This window comes from Meleagris gallopavo, chromosome 15 (genome assembly GCF_000146605.3).
Source record: "Meleagris gallopavo isolate NT-WF06-2002-E0010 breed Aviagen turkey brand Nicholas breeding stock chromosome 15, Turkey_5.1, whole genome shotgun sequence".
In the NCBI taxonomy this organism is placed as follows: domain Eukaryota; kingdom Metazoa; phylum Chordata; class Aves; order Galliformes; family Phasianidae; genus Meleagris; species Meleagris gallopavo.
Window position 1 is genome coordinate 12175957 of NC_015025.2, and position 21105 is coordinate 12197061.

The following is a 21105-nucleotide window of genomic DNA, read 5'->3' on the forward strand; positions in this document are numbered from 1 at the left end:
TATATTGTCTTTGAATTAGCAAAACCCCATAATTAAAAGAGTGATGCAAACCTCAGCACTGCACTCCTTCACCAATGGGGATGTGAGTGGCTGAAGGGAAGGAGGGAGATCTCTGGATGAGCAGCAGGGAGAGCCTGAATGAAAAAGCAAACTTACGAATGGCCAAGCTCAAACCAGACTGCTCACGATCTCTTCCATAAGAGCGGCCAGCAGGTTTGCTCAGAGCCAAGCTACCAGCAGGAGGGATGCAGAACAAGGCTGCAGATGCTCCAGCATCGCCACTGACCTCCTGCCTCCTTCTGTGCCGCGCTGCTTCCACGCCGTGTGCTGGACTGAACAAATGATGCTCGATGGTCTTGTGCTTGAAGGATGTAGAACAGCACATCAAAGCTCTGCGGCTTCTCTTTGGGGCTGTAGTGTGTCTCTGCCTGTCTGTCTTACAGAAAGCTGTTTAGAAGGAATTTGACTTATGTCTTCAGCAAATAGGCCAAAGAAAGCAGCCCATCCTCCTTGGTTATTTCAAACAGATGTATAATTGTTGTAATGATATGCTGAGCATGTGTTTTTCTAGAAGTGATTTAATACTTCGAGAAATGTCTTGTATCTATTCAGCATCATCTGCCTCTGAGTGGCTGTCATGCTGCCTGCTCTGCCCGGCCCTTCTCCATCCTGTGCCCCTGCATAGCAGGCACGACCTCCTTGCTGCTTCCCAGTAGTGTGCTGTTTGTGAGCAGCAACAAACTGCTTAAAGTAATAGTTATGTGCCTCAGATTTGTGAACTGGTGAAAGCAATCAGCTTGGTTTTGATGTTGGGGTAAGAATGTATGCATTGATTCCACTGTTTCTGAATTGTTGTCCTTATGTTTTTCCAGGGACCTCCAGGACCAAAAGGGGAAAAGGTAAAGACTATATTAGCATGCAGTTAATCAAAAACAGCTGCATGTCCTTGTTTTGCTGTGATTCTTTTTGTTCACTTTGCCCATATTCATCCCATATAGCATGGCATTGCCACTTAGTTTGGTTCAGCCATAGAGCTGTGTCAGCACAGGAGCTGAAAGGCTGCAGGCCCAATCTCTCTGTTTGCATGACATCCTCCTGTGAAATTCGAGCAGCCAGGGAATGTCATTACTGTACAGAAAGTGATGTTAGTCCATGCATATGTAGGACATAAGTATTTGCTAGGGGAGCCTTAAAGTTGGAAACAGTCCGTTATTTCAGATTTATTATGTTTCATCGCCTGCCAGGGCAGAACCATTCCCTATTGTGTTGTCTCCAAGACTTCTTCTCCCTGGTTTTGAATAAGCAATAGGACCGTTCCCACTTCCCCTGTGTGCTGTTCCCTCTTCCAGCCGACCCCGCGCTCGGTTCCTCGCGTTTGAAATCTGACCTCTAACAGCTGACCTTTGCTGTTCCTCCTGACGCACAGGGTGAAGCAGGGGACATCGGCCCGAGGGTGAGTAGTGACACAGTGTGTTGTTTCACTCCCAACTCTGGTTGGCTTTTGGTCACTGTGCAAAGCGTGCAACTTTGTCCATGCGGCGGTTCTGGAAATGCTTTGTTTTGCCATTGGAGCTCTTCACGTTGTTTCTGTCTAATCATGAGAATGGGGAAAGGAGCTGAAGATCTTCATGGGCCTCGTTAAGAGTTTCACGTGCTTTCCTCTCCTTCATTCCTTCTTTCCATGTCAGAGATGGGCTCTGTTCTCTTCTCAAAGCTGTGCTCCTTGTCTGTTGGCATCAAAGAACCAGTACATGGTGGAAGTCACAGCTCCCAAGGCAAGGTGCTGTGTTGGGTGGGGTGGAGATTTGTTCTCTCTTGCTGGGAAGAGGGTGATGTGCAGGCAATGCCTAGGCTGCCTGTGGTTGAGAATGAAGGCTGTTAAAAGGTGAGGGGGAAATTGTTCTGTCTATAACATAGATGGAGTTTTCTGCAGAGGGCAGTGATTAATGTTGGCCAGAGATGTCTCAGCCCTATTTTTCCTTTTTCTGCTCGAGGCTGTTAAGTGCTTTTTGGTGTCATTTTTTCCCAAAGCAGCTCCATGGGTGTGTCTGGAAGTGTCATTGTTGGGCTTCAAGAGCCCCTAAAATTCCCCAGCCAGATTTATTTCTGCACAGCTGTGGAGGGGCTCAGCGTAAGGACTCAGACTTGTTCTGAGTGCCCGCCCACCCTCAGAAAAGGCTTTGGGAGACGATTCAGCTGCACGTGGCTGTGACTCTTTGCTCCCCGGCTGGGGCTGTAGGTTACTTCTGTGGGAGAGGGTACGTGTGGGGTCGGTGGTTTGCTTGGTGCTGGAGGTGCTCACCAGGCTTTGGAGCTCCAGGTCTCATGCTGCCAGGTAAGTAGGGGGCCTGAGTGCTGCCTGTAGCCCCCTTCTTGCTGCAAAGCAGTGGGCAGAGGCCTCAGCTGGACTTGCAGACATGAGCACCAGCTTCCACAGCAGTGTTTGTCTAATGTTTTAATCTACCAATAATTATGTGCTTATTTTCCCATGGTTGAGCTTTGTTCAGATTTTATTTTACTCTCGTGTCATTTTGTTTTTATTTATATATATATATATTATATACATACATATTCACATCCTTTTACACAAGAATAAGAAAAAGGCTGGACCAAGTAGATCTACCAACCAGTGCCTGGCTGTGAAAATCACTGCTGTTCTATCTCCAGCTTTCAGGACTGGGTTGGATATGAAACTCATTGATACCATCTGGCCCAGATTATTTTTTATTTCGTAGTTTAATCTATCTTCTTCCTCGAGTTTTGGTGGTAGCTTTGTTGAGCTGATTTTGAAAGATGTCACAGCAAGTCATCACATCAACAGGAAGATAAATAACTCTGGCTGTATCCAGCACTGTGTGCTCACAAATGTGTCTATGGGAGGTGGGGTTGGGAGAGTGTGTGTCACTGAACACAATTATGTTATCACCAGGAATGACAGATTAAAAGAAAATAGCACTTGGGTTGGTTTTGGAGGGACTACATGCGATGGAGGTGAGATGAGGATATTGGGGAACAGCTACTGGACGTGTTGGTGTCTGCTGTTATATCTGTCCCTGATTAATACCTGCCAGCAGCATGGATATGTGGTTATCACACACATGAGTGTGGCTCGTGTGGATACTGGGGGGTGATTTTTGGAGGCAGCAGTTCCTGTTGGGCTGTCCCAGGCAAAACCCAATGGCAAAACTGAGCATTTGAGGGCCTGCAAAGGGCACTGTGGGGCTGTGTCTAGCCAGGCGCGGAACAAACATACCCAGCACTGGTGCAATGCCCCTGGGATGGGGAAAAAGTAAGAGCACGTCCTCTCTGTTTTGGCGAGGAAAGAAGGAGCCAAAGCAGGATGCTGTCAGGGCTGGGACCTCTGTGCCCTGCGATTCATGCTGGTTTCTCTCTTAAACACTTCCTTACACCTCTAAACAGCTTCAAAATCCAGGCCAGCTCCCTACAGGCTGGCCGCTCTGGATTTATTACCCTGGCTTAGTTGATCCTGTTCTCACTGACAATGCAGATGTTTGGACAAATGATGGGATTTGATGAACTTTGCACATCTGGGTTGTGCATGTGGCAGTGGTGCCAGATTGGCTCTCGAGGGGAGGAGAGGGGCTTCAACACCAGCTTGTCCTCATGTGTCTTAAAGAATCCCAAGTATCTGACAGGCACCACATGTGGGAGTCACTGGAGGAGGTCAGATGAAGGAAGAGGAAGGATTGTGAGCCTTGCCAAAATGTCTCAGGCATTTTATTGCTGAGATGAGGCAGCTTGGGGACAACGGCAGTGCGGCATCACCAGGTTTTATCCGGTGTCCAGGTGCCTGGCAAGGGTGACCTGAGGCTGTTGGCTCTCTGGCTTTGTTTCCCAGTGCCTCTGCCTCCTGTTGCAGAGAAAAGATCCCGTGCTCCGTAGCCCATGAGGTGCTCTCCTGCTTAATGGCTAGGGACTGTCCCAGCAGCATCAGCTTCTGAGCTGTTGCAGAGTTAAGCCTGGTGCAGCTGAACAGCTGTGGACTCAGCAAGTGAAAAGGGCCTTTTTCTCTCTTTATGCAAAAAGAAAGATGCTTGCTGAGCTCAAATTGCAGGTTAAGAGCTCAGCAGGGCTGAGTGGAGTGTCCTGCGGGGCTCACCGTGACAGTCATTGTGGAAATGTACAGATCTTTATAGTATTGACTTATTTTGAATCATGATGTTGAAATAGCTAAATCACACACTCTGAAGCTGACAAATGTCAGTGTTCATGGTTTCTTTTCTCTGAGCCCACATTGCTGCACAGGGTCAGATCCAACAGCCCAAATGCCTCAGGGCCAGTGCAGTGTGGGGCAGCTCTGGCTTCCTGTGTGCTCCCCTGGCACCCGCCTCTCTGTAGTCCAGATGTTTGCTGAGCCAGAGATGACATCTCTGCATTGGATGGGGCAATCACCATCCTTAGCAGGGATCATTTATAATAAAATGTGCAAGGGCTCTGTGACACCATTAACGTGGATGTGTTTCATTTCAGTTTCACCCTTTAGGATTTGGACATTATTTCTTTCCAGAATGGCTGTATTTGAGTGAGGGCTGAGCTAAAGCCTCTCTCTGCAAAGTGAAAATCCTCCTTCCTGGAGGACATGCTTCATCCCTCGGTCTCTCCTCTTGCAGTCTTCTGATGGATGGACCCCGGGCTGGATGGTGGAAAAGGGAGCAAGCAAAAACAGCTTGAGAAAGGAAACCTACTGCTTCTCTCTAGATAAGTGGGAAGGCTGAAAGACAATAGCAATGACTACTGACATGATCTGAATACACTGTTTTTGCATCATGTAAATCAGAGATTTATCAGTGTTTTGCAGGCTGGTAAATATATCAGTATTCATTTTAGCCCGAAAAAAAAGACAACATTTGGTCTCGGGAGAAATGCTGGGATATATCCCATGTGGTTTTTACTGGAAAATGCTCTGCATTCCGAAGAAAGGTCCTGCAGTAGAGAATCATCCATACCCAGCAGCCCTGAATGTCCTATTGTGCAGTAAGCTCATGAAAGGAGATTTGTTTTGCTGTGTCTACTTACTGAGCCTCCAGTGCACCCAGAATGTTAAAGCCACCGGTTGTCTGTCTAGACCTACCCCTCTTATATCAATTAATCATTGAAGAGAAGTTGTTATGCATTTTATGGCCTTTCAAACTTGCTCTGTGCTGTGCTTGCATCCTAAATTCTTGCTCTTTCCTCTTCCTCCTTCCCCTGCACTTTGCTAGATGGTTTTCCCTCGCCTCAATCACGGATTTCTGGCTAACGATCAGCTGGTCTTTAGCCGCCGGGTGCTCAAGGTAGACGTATCAAATCTGCTGCCTCTGGTTTGCTGTGTTTGTTTGAGCTGCTTTTGTTCCCCCGTTCTGGCCGATGGCGCACTGGTGCTGTTTGGAATTGTCACTGCCATGGGGCACTTAGAGGTGCCTGCAGGGAGCAGCCAGGATGAGCCCTGTTAGAATTCAGGGGGAGTTTTGACGAAGCAAGGAAACATAAAAGTGATGGTGTTTCGGCATTTGGTCCTTCATGGGAAGCGGAGATCATGCAGCAAGTCCTATAAACGTTCGTAGGGTGTATGGACAGTGCTGGTATCAAAGTAGAATGCACTAAAATGCAATTGTCTAAATCCCCATGCTCTAAATGTGACTTTTTAATTAGGCAAAATTCAGTGGGAGACTCTTGTCGTAATTTGATGCAGCGTTCAGGATTAGCAGATAGGATCTTTAAAAATCATGCGAGTGATTTAGGAGCGCAGATCTCGTTGAAAGGCAGCGGGGTTTGTGCTGCTGAGTCTCTTAAGGACTTCTGAAAATCCCACACTTGCCCGTGATTTGAGGGTGGACCACATTAAATACAGTCCTGTTAGTGCCTCGCTGGTAACCCATCCAGATGTTGCTAAAAGATTTATGGCACAGCCTTTCCATGAGGATTTCCATTGTGTAGCCACATGTTGGAACCGCGGTGGCCGGCGGCGGGTTGCAGTGCTCCCCTCGCACAGCATGTACTGAACCTTTGCAATCACAAGGAGAGGCAGTGGCTGCTTTCTTCCCTTGCATCCCAGTAGGATGTCAGCTGAGCTGGATGTTAATATAGGACTTTGGCTGTATTTAAAGTCTACTATTAAGAACTGCTTTGGGGGGAATTTTTTTTGGTGTGGTCTGCTAAGGTCTGGACTTGTGTGCATGCTCCACGCCAGCATGTTGTTGGGTTTCATTTGTTTCTGGGTATGTTGAATTGGTGGATTCTATGTAGATGGTCACTGGGGAAAGGCTTAATGAGATGAAATCAAGTGTTGGAAGGCATTGAGCAAAATCCCATTTGAGGAACTAGACTCAAAGGTCTTGGAGCAGCTCTGAGCTTGCTCCAAGCCTTCCCAATTGGCTGCTGCAATTAACCCCCCCGGGATCATAGAATCATAGAATCGCTCAGGTTGGAAAAGACTTCAAAGATCATAGAGTCCAACCACAACCCAACCATACTACCCTCATTCTAACATGGTAGAGATCAAGTTGCCCATGGCCTGGGGATGCAATGCATGTGTTGTGGGCAACCTCTGGTCAATACCAAGCTGCTGTGCTTGCCCACGCTGCTTCATCTCACCATGTCTGTGTGAACTTCTTCCAGGGCGATCAAGGTCGAGATGGAGCCACTGGCCCCCCTGGTCCGCCAGGACCCCCAGGTGCCCGGGGGCCTCCTGGTGACACAGGAAAGGATGGCCCAAGAGGACCTCAAGGCCCCCCTGTAAGGACCAGAGATGTGCAGTGGGCACATACTGTGTTGTCCCCGGCCCAGCGAGGGAGAATTAAGGGCATCCCCTTCCCCATCCCAAATGCTGTGTCCCCAGTGCTGGTGGCTGCTTGCATTGCAGAGCTTTGGGTCTTGGGGTGAGGAAGCAGAGGGAGGTTTCCATCTTCAGCTCTGGAGCAAAGACCTGGACCCGGAGCATGTTTTTATGGCCACCAGCTGTAATGCAGAGAGCCCAAAAGGGATCTCCTCAGTGATATGTAGGCATCAGAAGACCTGTGGCAAATCCCCAGATCACTGGCAATACTTTTATTAAAGAAATAAGCTGAAACACAGTGCTGTTGGATGGCCTGATCACTGAGTGTTGAGAATGAGGAATGAATGACAGATACTTCCAGGTGTTGTTTCTTTTGTTTCTGTTTTTTTTTTTTGTAGGGTCTTAAAGGCGAGCCAGGGGACGACGGCCTTGTGGTTAGTATTGCACAAAGGTGTTCCTATTGCGCTGCCCAGGACATCCCTTGCTTCATGTGCTGCTTGCTCTGCACTGGGTGCTTTCATTTCTTTGTGTATTGATGCCAAAAATTATAATGCATAGAATGCATAAGTAATAATATATATGTATATCTATTTACTAGTTGTTGCTGGGAGCATGGTTCTATTTATAAGGGAGGATGAAAAGCTGGCATCTGCATCATTTTTTTCATGGGGATGAAAATATTCCTGGACATGTCTGTATTCTGTTTTGCTCTATTGTCAAATAAGTATAACAAACTGATTTTTCATTCCATAGGGTGCCAGGGGACCCCTGGGGCCAAAGGTGAGTGATAAGCATTTTAACAAGAATTCTTGACATATTTCTGTAGAGGAGGAGTAGAAATGAACATGCATATTTCACGGTGGAATTGTTCTCATCTATATTGATCACATACTGAATTTCTGCACTACTGAATTAACCATTGACTTGAAGTTGTCTGAGTGTGCAACCTACACAAAAAGCACAGCCCCTGCCCCTGGTAAAACCTTGAAATGGGGTGGGATAGGAGCTGTGGGAGGTAGAAGTCAGCATGCTGTAGGAACGTGCTTTCTTCCGTTTTAAGGGGATAGAGTTGACCAACACAAGCAACAAATTATTTGAACTTGACAGTGAATTTTGAGTATTGGTGCAATTGGCCTTATTTTCTTTTTTCCTATTCTTTCTCCTCTGTGTTTATTGCTTTTGAAGGGCGAGCCCGGCATGCAAGGAAAGAAGGTAAAACAGTGATTTTGCTTTACTTTGCTGAGTGCTAGACTAGGGAAACCGCTTCCAGAGGGTGATGGAGAAGCTGCAGTGCTGGCTGCATGTAGCACCCCAGTGCTGTTCCCCAGGGTCCCTCCAGTGTGCTCCATGAAGAGCTGCGACTGCACAACCCCAAAGCGCAGATGCTGCCATGTAAGAGCATGGCTTTCATTACAGCAAACAGGCCAGAAGCTGCAATCACATCTGCCCCGTAGACAAAAAGAATGAAATACTGAATGCCAAAACAAAGCAGTAGGTCTGAGTCCTTTTGCTCAAATAATTCGAGCTTGACTGAGAAGCGTTCGGAGGATGTTATCTCCCAAAAGGCCCTGTGGTGGGCTCTTTTCCTGGGAGAGCCCAGGGAAAGGCATGGCCACACACAGTCTCAGTGTGGTCAATTCTCAGGGGTAGGAGAGGAATTTCCCACACTCAGAAGGACAGATGCTCTGTTTGGGTTGGGTGTCAAAGACTGGGAGATGCACGTGTCCAAGTTTTCTGTTGTTGGCCCTGTCAAGAAGTGAATAAATCACTACCTTCATCCAAAACCAAAGTGCTGACAGGGCCCAGCCGTTCCCTCTGGTTGTTTTGCCCCAAAACAGACATGGCCATGTGCATTTTTCAGATGACAATTTGTGTAAAGTTCTGGTAACTGCCCAGCAAAATTAACCTCTTAAGAATCTACAAGGCAGTATTACTTCAGGAAAAGAACAAAGCATGACACATGAGCCCCAGAAAATCTTCTCCTGGTGCTAGTGGTCACAGTGAAGTCCATGAGAATGAGCGATAGTTTGCAGGAGGCCTGTAGGAAATTAACAAGGCTCCCCAGTACCCTTTGTGGGTCAAATACATAGCTCTGTGGCTATGCCCCATACCTGTGAACAGAGAGGCTGACACAGAGCTGGATAGGAGCAGAAGGCCATGCTGCAGGCTTTTCCTGGCTTCCTGCAAACCCGAGTGGGGCTCAGATCTGTGCTCAGGTCAATGAGGATGAATGAAGAGTTGAACCCAGATGGCACATGTGTACAGGCTCTTTGTGTTTCACTTGATATGTTTTGTTTCACCAGGGTGATGATGGCATCCCAGGGGAACCAGGACTTCCAGGCTTTAAGGTGAGTGTCTTCTCTATGTCTATCTAATGTGTGTGCTTGGCAGCACCTGTTGCTCTCTGGCTTGCTTGTTGGCACTGCGGCGTGGTTGGGACATGCTGAGAAATACAATTCTGCCTGAATATGGGAAAAGAACAAAAAACAGAGAAAGGTGTGTAACTCATCCCTCTGCCTTGGTCACCCTGCCCAGAAAGCCTTGAGTTTACAACTTGTTGGCTGTTGCAGAGAATTGCCGTGGAGAGCCTCTACTTGCAGAAATAATTCAAACAGCGTTGCTGGCAATGGCCTGGGCTTTGGGATGGGGCATTGTACCCAGTGGGCTCTCAGTTGGGAGCCTTTGGACTGCGGTTGTGGAGCCAACATTGCAGATGAACACACAACCCACAGCCAAACTGCTAAGCCTGTAAAGCTTCCCTTAATCCTGAATGTTCCCCATTTTGCACGTAGGCAACGTGATACATTTTAGGCTAAAAACAGAGCTTTCTTCACTTGCACTCATAAAAGTAACAATAAAGCAAGAAAACTATAACCTGGAAAAATCTATTCTGCATCCTAACCATATAGCATTCATCTAAATGATCTTGCTTTCAGGGAGAAAAGGGAAGCACAGGTCTGAAGGGAGAGAATGGCACGGACGGCGCGCCAGGACCCAAGGTGAGTGCCGGCCTGTTGGGGAGGCACTGTGCTGCACTGCATTTTGGCTGAGTTGGTGTCATAAGCCTTTAGTGTCTAAATAAAGTGCCAAATATGAAAGAAACAGGAGATTTTGAGAAGTATTTTACCCATTTCTGGCAGCTTAATGAAAGCTGGAGATGAATGTAAGAGTTTCCAAAAATCATCTCCTTTAATGTTTTTCGTTGAATTGCCTCTTTTTTCCCCAGATAGGTAAATCTCTGATCACGTTTTGACCTTCACGCATTGATTGTTGTGGTGTCACTTCAAAGTGGAGAGCGCTTATGTGCCTTACTGTTCTACTTATCTTCAGAACTGCAAAGAGATGTAGTAAGACAGTCTTGATATGTTAAGTGGTGATGATATAACATGGACAGCATTCATGAGCCGCTATTCCTCCTCAGCTGCTTCTTATTTAGTCTGATCTATCCTTGGTCTTTCTGTATTGAGCAGCCGTGACTCCTTCCTAGACTATGTAGGATGCAGAAGTGTGGGCTTGGATGACCCTCTCACGTTTTTTGTTTTAAAAATATGGTAGCAGTGCTTATTTGTTCCACCTAGGGTCTGCTGAATTGAAATTTTACTACGAAGACTTCTTGTGTTTGTATATTTATTATTTGTTACTATGTCAAGGGCTTTAGTATGACTCATTAATAGACTTCCACGGGTATGGCAGAAGGGGCAGTTCTGAATCCTGAGCTGAACTCCAGGTCACTGCAGTGGGAATATTAAAGCCATTCAAAACTCACAATTTAAGAAATAATAATAAAAAGTAATTTGCACAGACTTCTTCCTTAAAATCGCCCTCAGAAATGGTTTAAACATGTTGGCTGAGACTTTCCACATGCAATATTCAGCCTAAAGCAAGCAGAGAAGCTGCAGCACAAGGAGCCAGAGCTTGGCATGGCGGGAGCAGCAGGCAGCGCTTGTGATACCATGAGATGGATGTCTTCCTGCTGCCAGCTAGCTCCTCCAGCATCATTCTGTGCAAAATACATTTGCTCTGAAGTCAGATCTGTTGGGCTTTTTGTTTGTTTTGTTGTGTTTTTGGGGGGGGTTGTTTTGCTGGGTGCAGCAGTTCCTTGTTGGCACCATACTTTGCTTTGAATCTAAAATGCATGCTGGCATCTCATGCCATTTAGCTAGTTGTAGGATAAATATTCCATATTTTCCTTGGTGTTTCTGAAACACAAAATATGATCTGCATTTTCAGGGTGAACCTGGTGAGAAGGGAGGAGTCGGCTCCATCGGACCCCGGGTATGGATGTTCAGGATTTTCCTAGTAGTGTTTGGTGTGTTCACCATGCTCCGAGCTTCCCCACGCCACCTCCTCCTGTTTAGCGTGTTGTCAAATAGTGTAAGGATCAGTTCCGTGTTAGGAAATACAGATGGTGCATATTAAAACAATACCAAATACTGCCCGTGGAGACCGCACTGGGAAATGCAGTAAAATCTGATTATTCTTATCAGCGTGGCCATCCTGTCATCATTTTTTCTTTGTTGTAAGAAGCTGTGAATAGGATTACTCAAGTAATGATTTTGATGCACCCCTCAGTTACGTACATTTGGAAGCTTTTGAGGTTTGGATGGATGACAACTGTCTATCTAGGAACTCATTACATTGGTGCCTTGGTAATCCCCCCCAGACTCTGGGTTGCTGGGTCCCTGCTGTCACACAGCCTGCTTCTCAGGTGCTGCAAAAACTAAACAGGTTTGTCCTCGGTTGCAGGGTCCCCCTGGCCTGAAAGGGGAACAGGGTGACACGGTGGTGATCGACTACGACGGCCGCATCCTGGATGCACTCAAGGTGAGCTGGTTCCTGGGGGTGGCAGGGAGGGGCTGAAGTCTTATGCTACTTCTACTTCCTGAGGTCTTAGCACAGAGCCAGCCCAGAGGGCAGGGTTTATTCCACCCTGTGTGTGGCTTTCACTGCAAATTGTCTCTTGTTTGGGTGTCCTTGAAGGCAGTGGGAGGATGGGGTGCAGTGCCTGGGTGCTAGCCTGCCCCAGTGCCTGCCAGGCCTCTCCCTGCTGCTTGTGTTAGGATAAAAGAAGGCGAACAGAACAAATACGTAATTACAGACACATTTAAGAACCATCCTAATTGTTTTATAACAGGCTGCAGGGATACACAAAGTGGTGGTAATTACCGTTTGCCAGATGTCTGCATGGGTTGCTCTGACAGGAGCACGGCATGCAGCTCCGTGAGTGGAGGCTGTGGATGGAGCTCATGGGGCGGCCCCAGCAGATGCAGCAGGGTCCATCTGCAGGACGTCCCTGTGTGTGCATGTGGACATGGCTGAGAGACACCACGCTGCTCGGCCATAGGCGTTCTGCTTGTCTGTTTGCACGCTTACCATATGTGGGAAGAGAGCTTGGAGAAGTGATTGCTTTACGCAGCTTCCAGTGTGATTAACGTGGTAATGTTTGAAGGGCAAAAGGTGTGATACAGGGTTGTTTTTCAGCTGGGAGGCCGTGAGTTTGCTGTTTGAGATGACTTGCACATCATAACGTAAAGTGTTCTGTGCTCTCTGTACCCAGCAGAATGCAAACCATACAATCAAATGTGGGCCTGCTGCATGGCTCGGGGCGTGTGTTCCCTTCCACCAACACCCTCAGTGCCAGGGGCTGAGCTCACGGGTGTGTTTGTGCTGGCACTGAGCACACCGTGTGCTCTGTGGAAGGTGAAGCAGTTGTGCTCATGCCTCTTCTGTTGGCTGTTTTTTAGGGCTCACCAGGTCCGCCAGGGCCACCGGGCCCACAGGGCGCTCCAGGCCCCAAGGTAAGGCTGACCACCACTGCAGGCTGTGCTGCTGACAGAGCTGGGTGTTTATTAGTGGCTCTCATGTCATAAGACTGGGCAAATGTCTGCTAAAATAAGACAGGGCTTGGGGCTTGTATGGTGAAGGAAATGTTCCCTAATGCTTCCTCTAGCTGAAAAAGCAAGTTTTCATACAGCAGCCAAAAGGGGCTCTCCTTTCCTTGGTCTTTGGCCTTCTACAGAGGCACGTGTCCCAGGAAGGAATCCCTCTCTGCCCTACACCTGAGGGCTGAAATCCTGGTTGGTCTGCTCCTTTGCATGGGGCAGGAGAGAGAAGAAAATGGGGGAAAATGCTTGAGTTGGGTTTGGGAGTGTCATAGGTTGCAGTATGAGCCCCACCTCCTGCCCCACACCACATGCTGGGGCAGTGCCTGCACACTGTTACTGTGTCCCTGCAGCACTGCCACTGCCCTTGTTCATAATTGATCACCAGTAACTTACTGTCAGCTATAGTTTTCTTTAAAAGAAAGCTTAAGTTGTTTACCAGTGTGTGTCAGCACATGGGACAGGACAGGATTTTGGTGCTGCCCAACCTCAGCCCAGGTTGTGCTGGGCTGATGAAGCCCATCAGATCTGGGTGTCATCCTCACTGCTGCTTAGCCTATAGCCACCATAAATGAGTAACTTCTTTCCTTGCAAAATTTCTTCCTGGGATTATTTACTGATTTAATTTACTGTTGTCTCTGCTTTCTTTGTGTTGCTTCAGGGGGAGCTGGGCCTACCAGGTCCACCTGGACTGGATGGAGAAAAGGTACACAGCATGGTTGGAATGGGTGGAATGGTGCAGGAGAGGCTCAGGAGCTGAGTTAGAGAGAAGTGACCTGCGTGTCTGTGGTGGCTGCCCCTGTGAAAGCCAACATCAGCCTGCCCCTAAAGCCCCTTGTCCTATGATGCTGCACCTCCCTGAGTTAAACACTCAGCTCTGAGCACGCAGATGTTGCTCTTGTCCACATCTGCTGAGTTAAATGGACTACTTTTACAAGTTGTGAGACTCTCAAATTCTGACGTAAACCTTCCAAAAACTAATTGCTGCATTCTTTGCTGTGGCCAAGCAAAATTCTGCTGTGTCTGCAAAATCAGTATGTGTGAGTTTTAACATTAAAACATGTTTTCACGAGTTGGCGCTGCAATGGAGAGGGGGGGGGGGAAGCAAAACAGCAGAAAGACAGAAATAGGTTGGTTGTTTGTTGATTTGGTTGGTTCTGTTCAACACCCGTATCTGTGTTCTGTAAAATTCTAGGGTCCCAAAGGAGCTAAGGGTGACCAAGGCAGTGCAGGAATCACAGGACCGAAAGGAGAGACAGGAGAAATGGGCTTATCAGGTCCACCGGTATGTCTGTGTGCTGCAGTGCATTGATTCCTGCAAGTCTTGGAGCGTGGTTGGGTTTTGTTGAGCTGGGCAGGGGCTTGTCCACACTACACTGCTTCAGCTGGAGGAAGTGGGGAGTTGGAGTGTTTCTAACTAACAGTGCTGATAGTGGCTTATTTCAGAATAAATGAAATGCATGCTCCAGCCTGGGGAAAACCTCCTTTTCTCAAATAGTTCTGCAGCTATTGCTGGAGTGAGGGAGGATGGCGTTTAGGGGAAGATAAATGCATTTTTCTCTTGTTCTTCTTGGGAGATGCGGCACTTGAGTGCAAAATCCATATCGTATCTTTTAGGGAGCAGATGGGCCAAAAGGAGACAAAGGAGACACTGGATCACCGTGTTTGCAGAACAACCACGTAAGGCGCTGACACCACACAGCCTCTTCCATGAGGCAAGGGCAGGGGAAGTTGCTGTGTGCATCAGTGCAGAGCACAGGACAGCCTTCTCCATGAGAACTTCGGGATGCCTCTAAATGGGGTTTGTGTATTAGGGAAGATGAGGGAAATGATCAGGCACTGTATAGGTACTTCAGACTTTGCTTTGGTAATTGAGATATTGAATGCTATTTTGTTTTGCTTTAAAAACATACTGTGCTTTGTGCTGTTTTATAGGGCTTCTGTTTTTTTCTTTTTTCACGCCTTGTGCTTAGTATCAAAATTCATAAACTTTTTTTTAGGTGTTTATTAATGACATATGAGCTCTAATTCTGATTTTTTTTTTGAAACAAAAAGGCTAGTTTCTTTGTGTCCATATGGAAAATGATCTCATTTTCCATTGTATCTATTTTGCAACTAGCAAATGTACTGAGTAGCATGGCCCACGCCTCTCATTTCTGAGGCCAACCTGATTTGTGTGCTTACTGAGATCCATTTACCTACAAATTCTATGGGCACCTCTTTGGTTAGCAGATACCTGGATTACCTCTATTAAATTAGAGGACAGGCCACAGCAGTCGTGGGCTGTGTGAGGTTTTCCTGAGCTGCCTGCTTTCTCTGTGTCTCCGTTCCCAGCCCCATTAATGTGCCATTTAATTCCTTCATGCAGATCATCCCAGAGCCAGGACCGCCCGGATTGCCCGGCCCCATGGTAGGATGATGGGACACTGGCATGCACAATAGAGCTGCGGAGTTACCATGCAATTAGTGAAAGGAAAGAGGGTGTTTTGTTCTGTTTAATCTGGGCTGCTGTCAATTTGGGTTCCCCACCACGGTGGTGTTGATATTCCCACAGATTTGCCCGGGTCAGTTTTTTTTTGCCATTGATTGCAGCGGGAGAGGATGTGGGCAGTGATGTGAATACACACAGTCATTTTCAGTACAGGTTTCTGAGGTGTTTGGTACCTACAGTGTTCCAAAAGGCCGAGGAGCTGCCAAGGGAGTCAGGAAAGCTGGGAGACCTTCACTGGTCTATGGGCACCTCGGGGAGACCACGCAGGGTAATGCTTCACAACCACACAGCGTTTCTGCACTGCTGCACAGCTCTCCCTCCAGAGCTGACTCTTCAGCATTTTATTGTTGCGTGTTATGCAACGCAGCCTTTTACAGTTCTTTCCCACTGATTTGACGTAGGAGAACCAAATAAACTACCACCTGTCTTGAAAAAGAAATATTTAGCTATTGTCAGCCCGTAACTTTAGCAAGAAGCGGTTTGGGAAGCAAACGTAGGGGTTTGTTTTTAAATTCTGCTTTTATAATGCACCATTGTCTTTCCTGTAGGGTCCTCCAGGAATCCAGGGGCCTAAAGTAAGTCAATAAATCAAATGTCACCCACTGTTTCCAGGCTGCCACTGCGTTATTTGCAGCACCACAAAGGACTGTCAGCTCTGGGGACTGATTTTTTTGTTCACTGTTTGTGACAACACATCCCTTGATTGTGTTGTTCAGCAGTTGATGTTTTTGAAAATAAGCCATTCTTCCTTCCAAATACGTTTTATGATCTTAAATTCACTATGGAGTCCTGTCAGCCTGCAGCACATGGAAGTCAGGGTTTCCAAACTCACACACTGAAACCTTTATTTTCAACTATTTCTTGTATGGTCTGGTCGAGAGGAAAAGATTAACAGCAGCAAGGGTGTGAGCTGCTGGGAGGTGTCCGTGTCCCAGCTGTGTTTGGGGTTGGTGCAGCGGGTTTTATGCTTGCACTGTTCTGCCTGAGAGCACAGTCCTGCTTTTTTGCACCAACTTCCCACCTGAAGCTGTTCCCAAGGCCCACGTGCTGCTTGGCTGATGCCAGTGTTTCATTTCTGCAGGGCTTGGATGGTGCAAAGGGAGAAAAAGGTGACAGCGGTGAGAAGGGGGAGCACGGCGACGCGGGCCCAGCTGTGAGTTGTTTCCCCACATCTCATTTCTGACTGTTGGCAGAGCCCAGCCTTACAGCAACTTTCCTAATGCTTTCTTTTCTTTCTTTTAACTGTCTTCAAGGGTCTCCCTGGTGCTCCAGGGCTCATTGGATTACCTGGTACCAAAGGAGAAAAGGTAATCATTGATGTAGTTAAATCTCCTTCTCCCTGCTGGAGCTCCACAGAAGCTAGGTTATTGGTGGCCAAAGCTTTTTCCTGGTCAAAGCTGCTCATTTTACCAACATTCGTCTCCAGAACCTCAGCTCCAATGAGTTGCTGTTTTCTAGCATCTGTCAGCATTTAATGACAGCAGTTGGGGGTACTGGTTGCTCCCTGAACAACCTGGGAGCACGTCGTGCCCAGACAGGCAATGCTGAGTGCACAGACAGGTGTGCAACCCTCACCATCTCCACCAAACTTTGTATGTCACCAAATGGAAATCTTTGCCTGCTGCACTGAAATCAGTCCAATGTGTCTTGTTTTTGTTTTTACAACTGCAGGGAAAGCCAGGAGAGCCGGGATTAGATGTGAGTATGTAGAAAGTTAATTGTGATGTGTCGAAATGTGAATCACACACATGTGAAGGCCATCAAGATTGCTTGCTGTTCTCACAAATATACATAACTAACACTGCATAAACTGTTCTCCCTTACTTAGGGCACCCATAGAACGATGTCAGTAGGAAGAGGCTTAACTCGAGGCAGCAGTTGGATGGCTGTTCCCACTGCACAGCAGTACCGTACCATACAGGGTACCTCTGCTCAGCTGAAGGTGCTGTGGGGGCTTTCTCTCCCAGCTGAGAATACTTGTATCAGATTCAGGAAACCCAAAATCTCTTATAGATGAAATATTAGCAGGATAGTTAAAGCATTCGCTTTCCCAATAAATTTATGAGATACAAAGACAGAAAGGAAGAAAATGCCATATTCTTTGCTGGTTGCTTCTGTTGATTTGAGATACTGGGATGTGCACAAAGTAAGCTTACACCCCTTTTCTTTTCCCACCAAAAAAAATCCATAACAGGGTTTCCCAGGTCTCAGAGGAGAAAAGGGAGAGAAGAGTGAAAGAGGGGAGAAGGTGAGTGTGGGTTATGGCTGTAAGGGTGCTGGCGGGGATGAGCAAGCTGGGGCAGGACTGGCTGCTCTTTCATGTCCTGCAGCATGGGTTCCCCTCCAGCTCCAGTGTTTCGTGGTTCACTGCTGTAAGCTTCTTCCCTCCTTGGCAGTCTGCAAACATTGGGGGGAGCTGGAGCAGTCTAGCCAGCTCCAGGTTGGTAGTTTTGGTTTATAGACCTTGAAACTGAGTCCCAGTCAAGTTTTGTTGCAGGAATCCTTAAATAAAAGGGTGCCTGGCTGGTGGCTGGTGCCGTGCTGGGAGCTGGTGCTCCAGCAGTGCTGGCAGGGGCTGCCCAACACTCCTTGCTGCCAGATACCAACCTAGTCTCTAGCAGTAACTGGTGACTTAGCCACCCTATTAAATTATTGCTATCCTGCTTTAACTGAAGACTTTCAGTCATTTAATTGCCCGATTAAGGTTGCACCAGTGCAAACATCCCTACTCGGGACGCTGCAGTAACTCTGCAAAGTAAAAACAAGGCACATTTCCCCTGCCAGCCACCCCTCTGTTCCTGATACTATTTTCCTTTTGCAACAGGGCGAGCGAGGGATACCAGGGAGAAAAGGAGCCAAAGGGCAGAAGGGGGAACCTGGCCCTCCCGGACTGGACCAACCCTGCCCTGTGGTACGTCTTCTGCTTTGCTCATCTGAAGTGTGTGTTGGAAGGACTGAAAGGGGATGCAGCTTTGCAGCCCAAGGAAGGGAGGGAGGATTTGGTAGATCTTTAGTTTGCAGTAAATCAGAGCAGATGGTTATTGTTTTCTCACTTTTCTTAATGGTTTGTTTTATCTGCACTGCTGGAAGTTCAGTGCTCGCTTTAAGGGCTTCTCACTGGCCAGATGGGAACAAGCCACAGCAGTAAAAATAAAGAATCTTTGTGTAGGGATCTTCTTATTGCAGTCAGGAACAATGGGCTTCAGTAACGCTCTTCAGGAGATAGCGTGTCCTGGTGAAGCTGCCTGCCTAGATTTTGAGTACATTTGCAATTGGGGAGTAACTCCGTGCAGCGGATGGGAGGCGATTTGAAAGCCAGGTCAGCTCTTTATCCCATCATCTCCCCAAACTGAGCAGGGACCATGCTGACTCTAGCTCTCCCGCGTGGGGAAGTAGGTTGGTGTTGATAGCACGTTAATACAGCCAAGGCTGTGTGATGTATGAGCCCCAAGGCTGCCAAAAAGTGCTTCTGGGATCAGAGACCTCCCGTGTTTCTCAGGATGAGATAGCAGCTAGCAGCTCAGATCTGTCCTTTCTCAGACACATCCTGAGCCACCGTTGTGCTTCATGTACACGAACAGCCTTTCCAGAAAACCTGTCTTGATGCTCAGGTCTGAGGAAGGTGGGATTCTCCAGGATGTTTCAAACCTTTTATATGGCTCGGCAAGAAATTCACCCTGGTTATTTGACCTGGTAAAATGTACCTCCTTTTACTTACTGCTGCTCGTTTAATGACTGAAACCAGAGATAGCCATTCCTTAAAATGCTGTGCGGTTTTAGAATGAAAGAATAATTTGTGTCAACTATTGAAACTGCCCAAATGTGACTATTACATCATAGTTCAGCTGCACTTAACTAGTAGTGCCAGCTATCTGCTTTAACTCTCCGAAAACACATTCCTTGTCCAAATGCGTGGCTTTCTCACCTCGCCAGCACAGCTACAGCAATCAAAGCTGTCCTGGAGCTCCACTGTACCGGCAAAAATGTCCTTCGTTCATTGCGCTTTATTTTGCTTGGAGATTGAATGTGAGCTACAAATATTTTGGTTTTGATGGATCACCTTTCCTCTCTCAACATGCTGGATGATTTAACCCTCATCTTTTTCAAATGAGAATCTGTGCTTTGAGCACAGAAGATATTTCCCAGATGACAGTCTCTGTGTGTCTGTGAACTCCCCATCATAAAACAACTCTGTTAATTTGCTGTGTCATCAGAAATGGATGCGCAAAGTTCTGAGCCCATTCTTTCTCCTTTCTGCTCAGGCACTGATGCCTGTTCAAGTAAATCCCATGTCCTTTATCATTCTCAACAAGCAGTTATTATTTTTTCTTAAACAGGGAGATCGTAGTATTACAGGCAGCAATGGGGATCCAGGTCTGCCAGGCCTGGATGGGGTGAGCGTGCCCTGCCCGCTGGTACAGTACCTGCTCTTCCCTTTCTTGCATGGCTTGTGTGTGTCCTGCTGTGGCCAAGTCCCTTCCTAAGGCACGAATCCCACCAAGGAGAGAAGGAATGCAAAACAGCAGAGCTGGAACAAGATGCTTCACTTTGACACTCAGAGAAGGACACCACTGGGTTGTGCCTTTTTCCTATTGCCTTTAAATAAGGAGGGTAGGCCATGGGAGATCACACAGGGGACTGTTCGACTCTTTTCAGCAGCAGATCCTAAAACTCAGTTCTTGTTTCTCTGGGTACCTGTGGCCCAGTTCTGTTCCCCTTGTGCACCAGCTGGGTGTTGAGCTGCCCCAGTGAACAGTCCTGGGTGCTGTGACTGGAGGTCGTGGGCCCTTTGGGCACTAAAAGGGCGTTTGCTGCGTCACTGTGGAGCTCAGGTTGAAATCCTCTGATTACGCAGAGAGGTTCAAGCTCTGCTCGCTGATCCAGAGGGTTTTGCGTGACTAGCTAAAAGAGATCATTGTTTTATTTTCATTTTTTTAACCATAGAAAATGCTGCATGTTAGATGATTTGCAGTTGTCTTCAGAGAAACAAAAGGGCAGTGAGTTCTCTTTCAGAAAGTTAAATTGCTTTCATATGTGTCAAAGAAACCAATTATTAGCAGCAGGCCTGCTTCAGCTCTTCGTATTTACTCCCCAGAGATGTTATATTTGCTAAGCATGTCCTATCCTAACTGTACAGAATACACAAAGTCAAGCTATATCGCAGGCACAGTAGGGGCAGAAGGGGATTTCCCCTACAATTGATTACAGTGACCAGTTAATGCAGCAGATGTGCTTTTTCCTGCCTGTGTATGACGGGTTACTTGTCATTAGTTGTCATTAGCTGTTGCACGCTGCCGTGGGAGGTTGTCCTCCTCCTTCCCCCATTGTAATCATGGGGGGCTACTGGATTCTCGATGATTCTGTTCAGTTCTGTGGTGTGAGCCTCAGCTGAGGCTTGTGAGCTGACCAGTTGTTCTGGAGTCATTCAAGTGAAGCATGGTAGAAACATGTGGAGCTTGATGATGGCCAAAATGAGTATTTTGAGTGTGCAGAAGGGAAAAAAAGCCTGGGGAAATCAGCCTTGTGACCATTGGTGTGTTGGGATGTGCTCTGACAGACCAGGTCAGGATGTCTCCAGGTGCCAGAACCGCTCTGCATGTTGTCCCCATTACCCTTCACCTCCTGACCAGGCCAATAAATGTCAAGGACTAAAATGCTGGCTTGCTGTCAGCAGAAAACTGTGTGTGCTTCCAACTACCGTAATGTTATAGGCAAGTCTGAAAATAACTGGACCTGTCACACTAGGAGTAGCTGGAAAGGGTAACCTTACATCACTGCATCTCTTTTATTGGGCATAGGCTATTTTACATATAAAATCAATACAGAATACAAAAAATGTGATGACTGACATTTACAGTAAAAAATGTAAAAATGCATTTTGACCTCTGTTTGCACTAGCAGTTTTCTCCACTGCAAACATGTCTTCGTGGCTTCCAATCTGAGGGAAGGGTTGGTGC

The 21105-nt window shown here is 47.2% G+C and overlaps 1 protein-coding gene across 8 annotated transcripts in view; it reads left to right on the forward strand.

Moving 5' to 3' along the window:
- The first annotated feature begins 845 nt into the window (after positions 1-845).
- Positions 846-21105, forward strand: part of COL23A1 (collagen type XXIII alpha 1 chain) — a 29373-nt gene continuing 9113 nt past the window's right edge. Inside the window, exons 1-22 of one of the 8 annotated variants that reach the window (XM_019620463.2) lie at positions 846-899; positions 1427-1453; positions 7174-7209; positions 7529-7555; positions 7961-7987; positions 9079-9123; positions 9712-9774; positions 11006-11050; positions 11522-11599; positions 11910-11933; positions 12520-12573; positions 13319-13363; positions 13853-13942; positions 14275-14337; positions 15026-15067; positions 15697-15723; positions 16230-16301; positions 16402-16455; positions 16820-16846; positions 17343-17396; positions 17973-18059; positions 19486-19563. In XM_019620463.2, the coding sequence (XP_019476008.1) occupies positions 861-899; positions 1427-1453; positions 7174-7209; positions 7529-7555; positions 7961-7987; positions 9079-9123; positions 9712-9774; positions 11006-11050; positions 11522-11599; positions 11910-11933; positions 12520-12573; positions 13319-13363; positions 13853-13942; positions 14275-14337; positions 15026-15067; positions 15697-15723; positions 16230-16301; positions 16402-16455; positions 16820-16846; positions 17343-17396; positions 17973-18059; positions 19486-19563 (1104 nt within the window). In that variant the 5' untranslated portion in view covers positions 846-860. The other 7 variants (XM_031555720.1, XM_031555718.1, XM_031555719.1 and 4 more) reach the window with 7 other exon arrangements.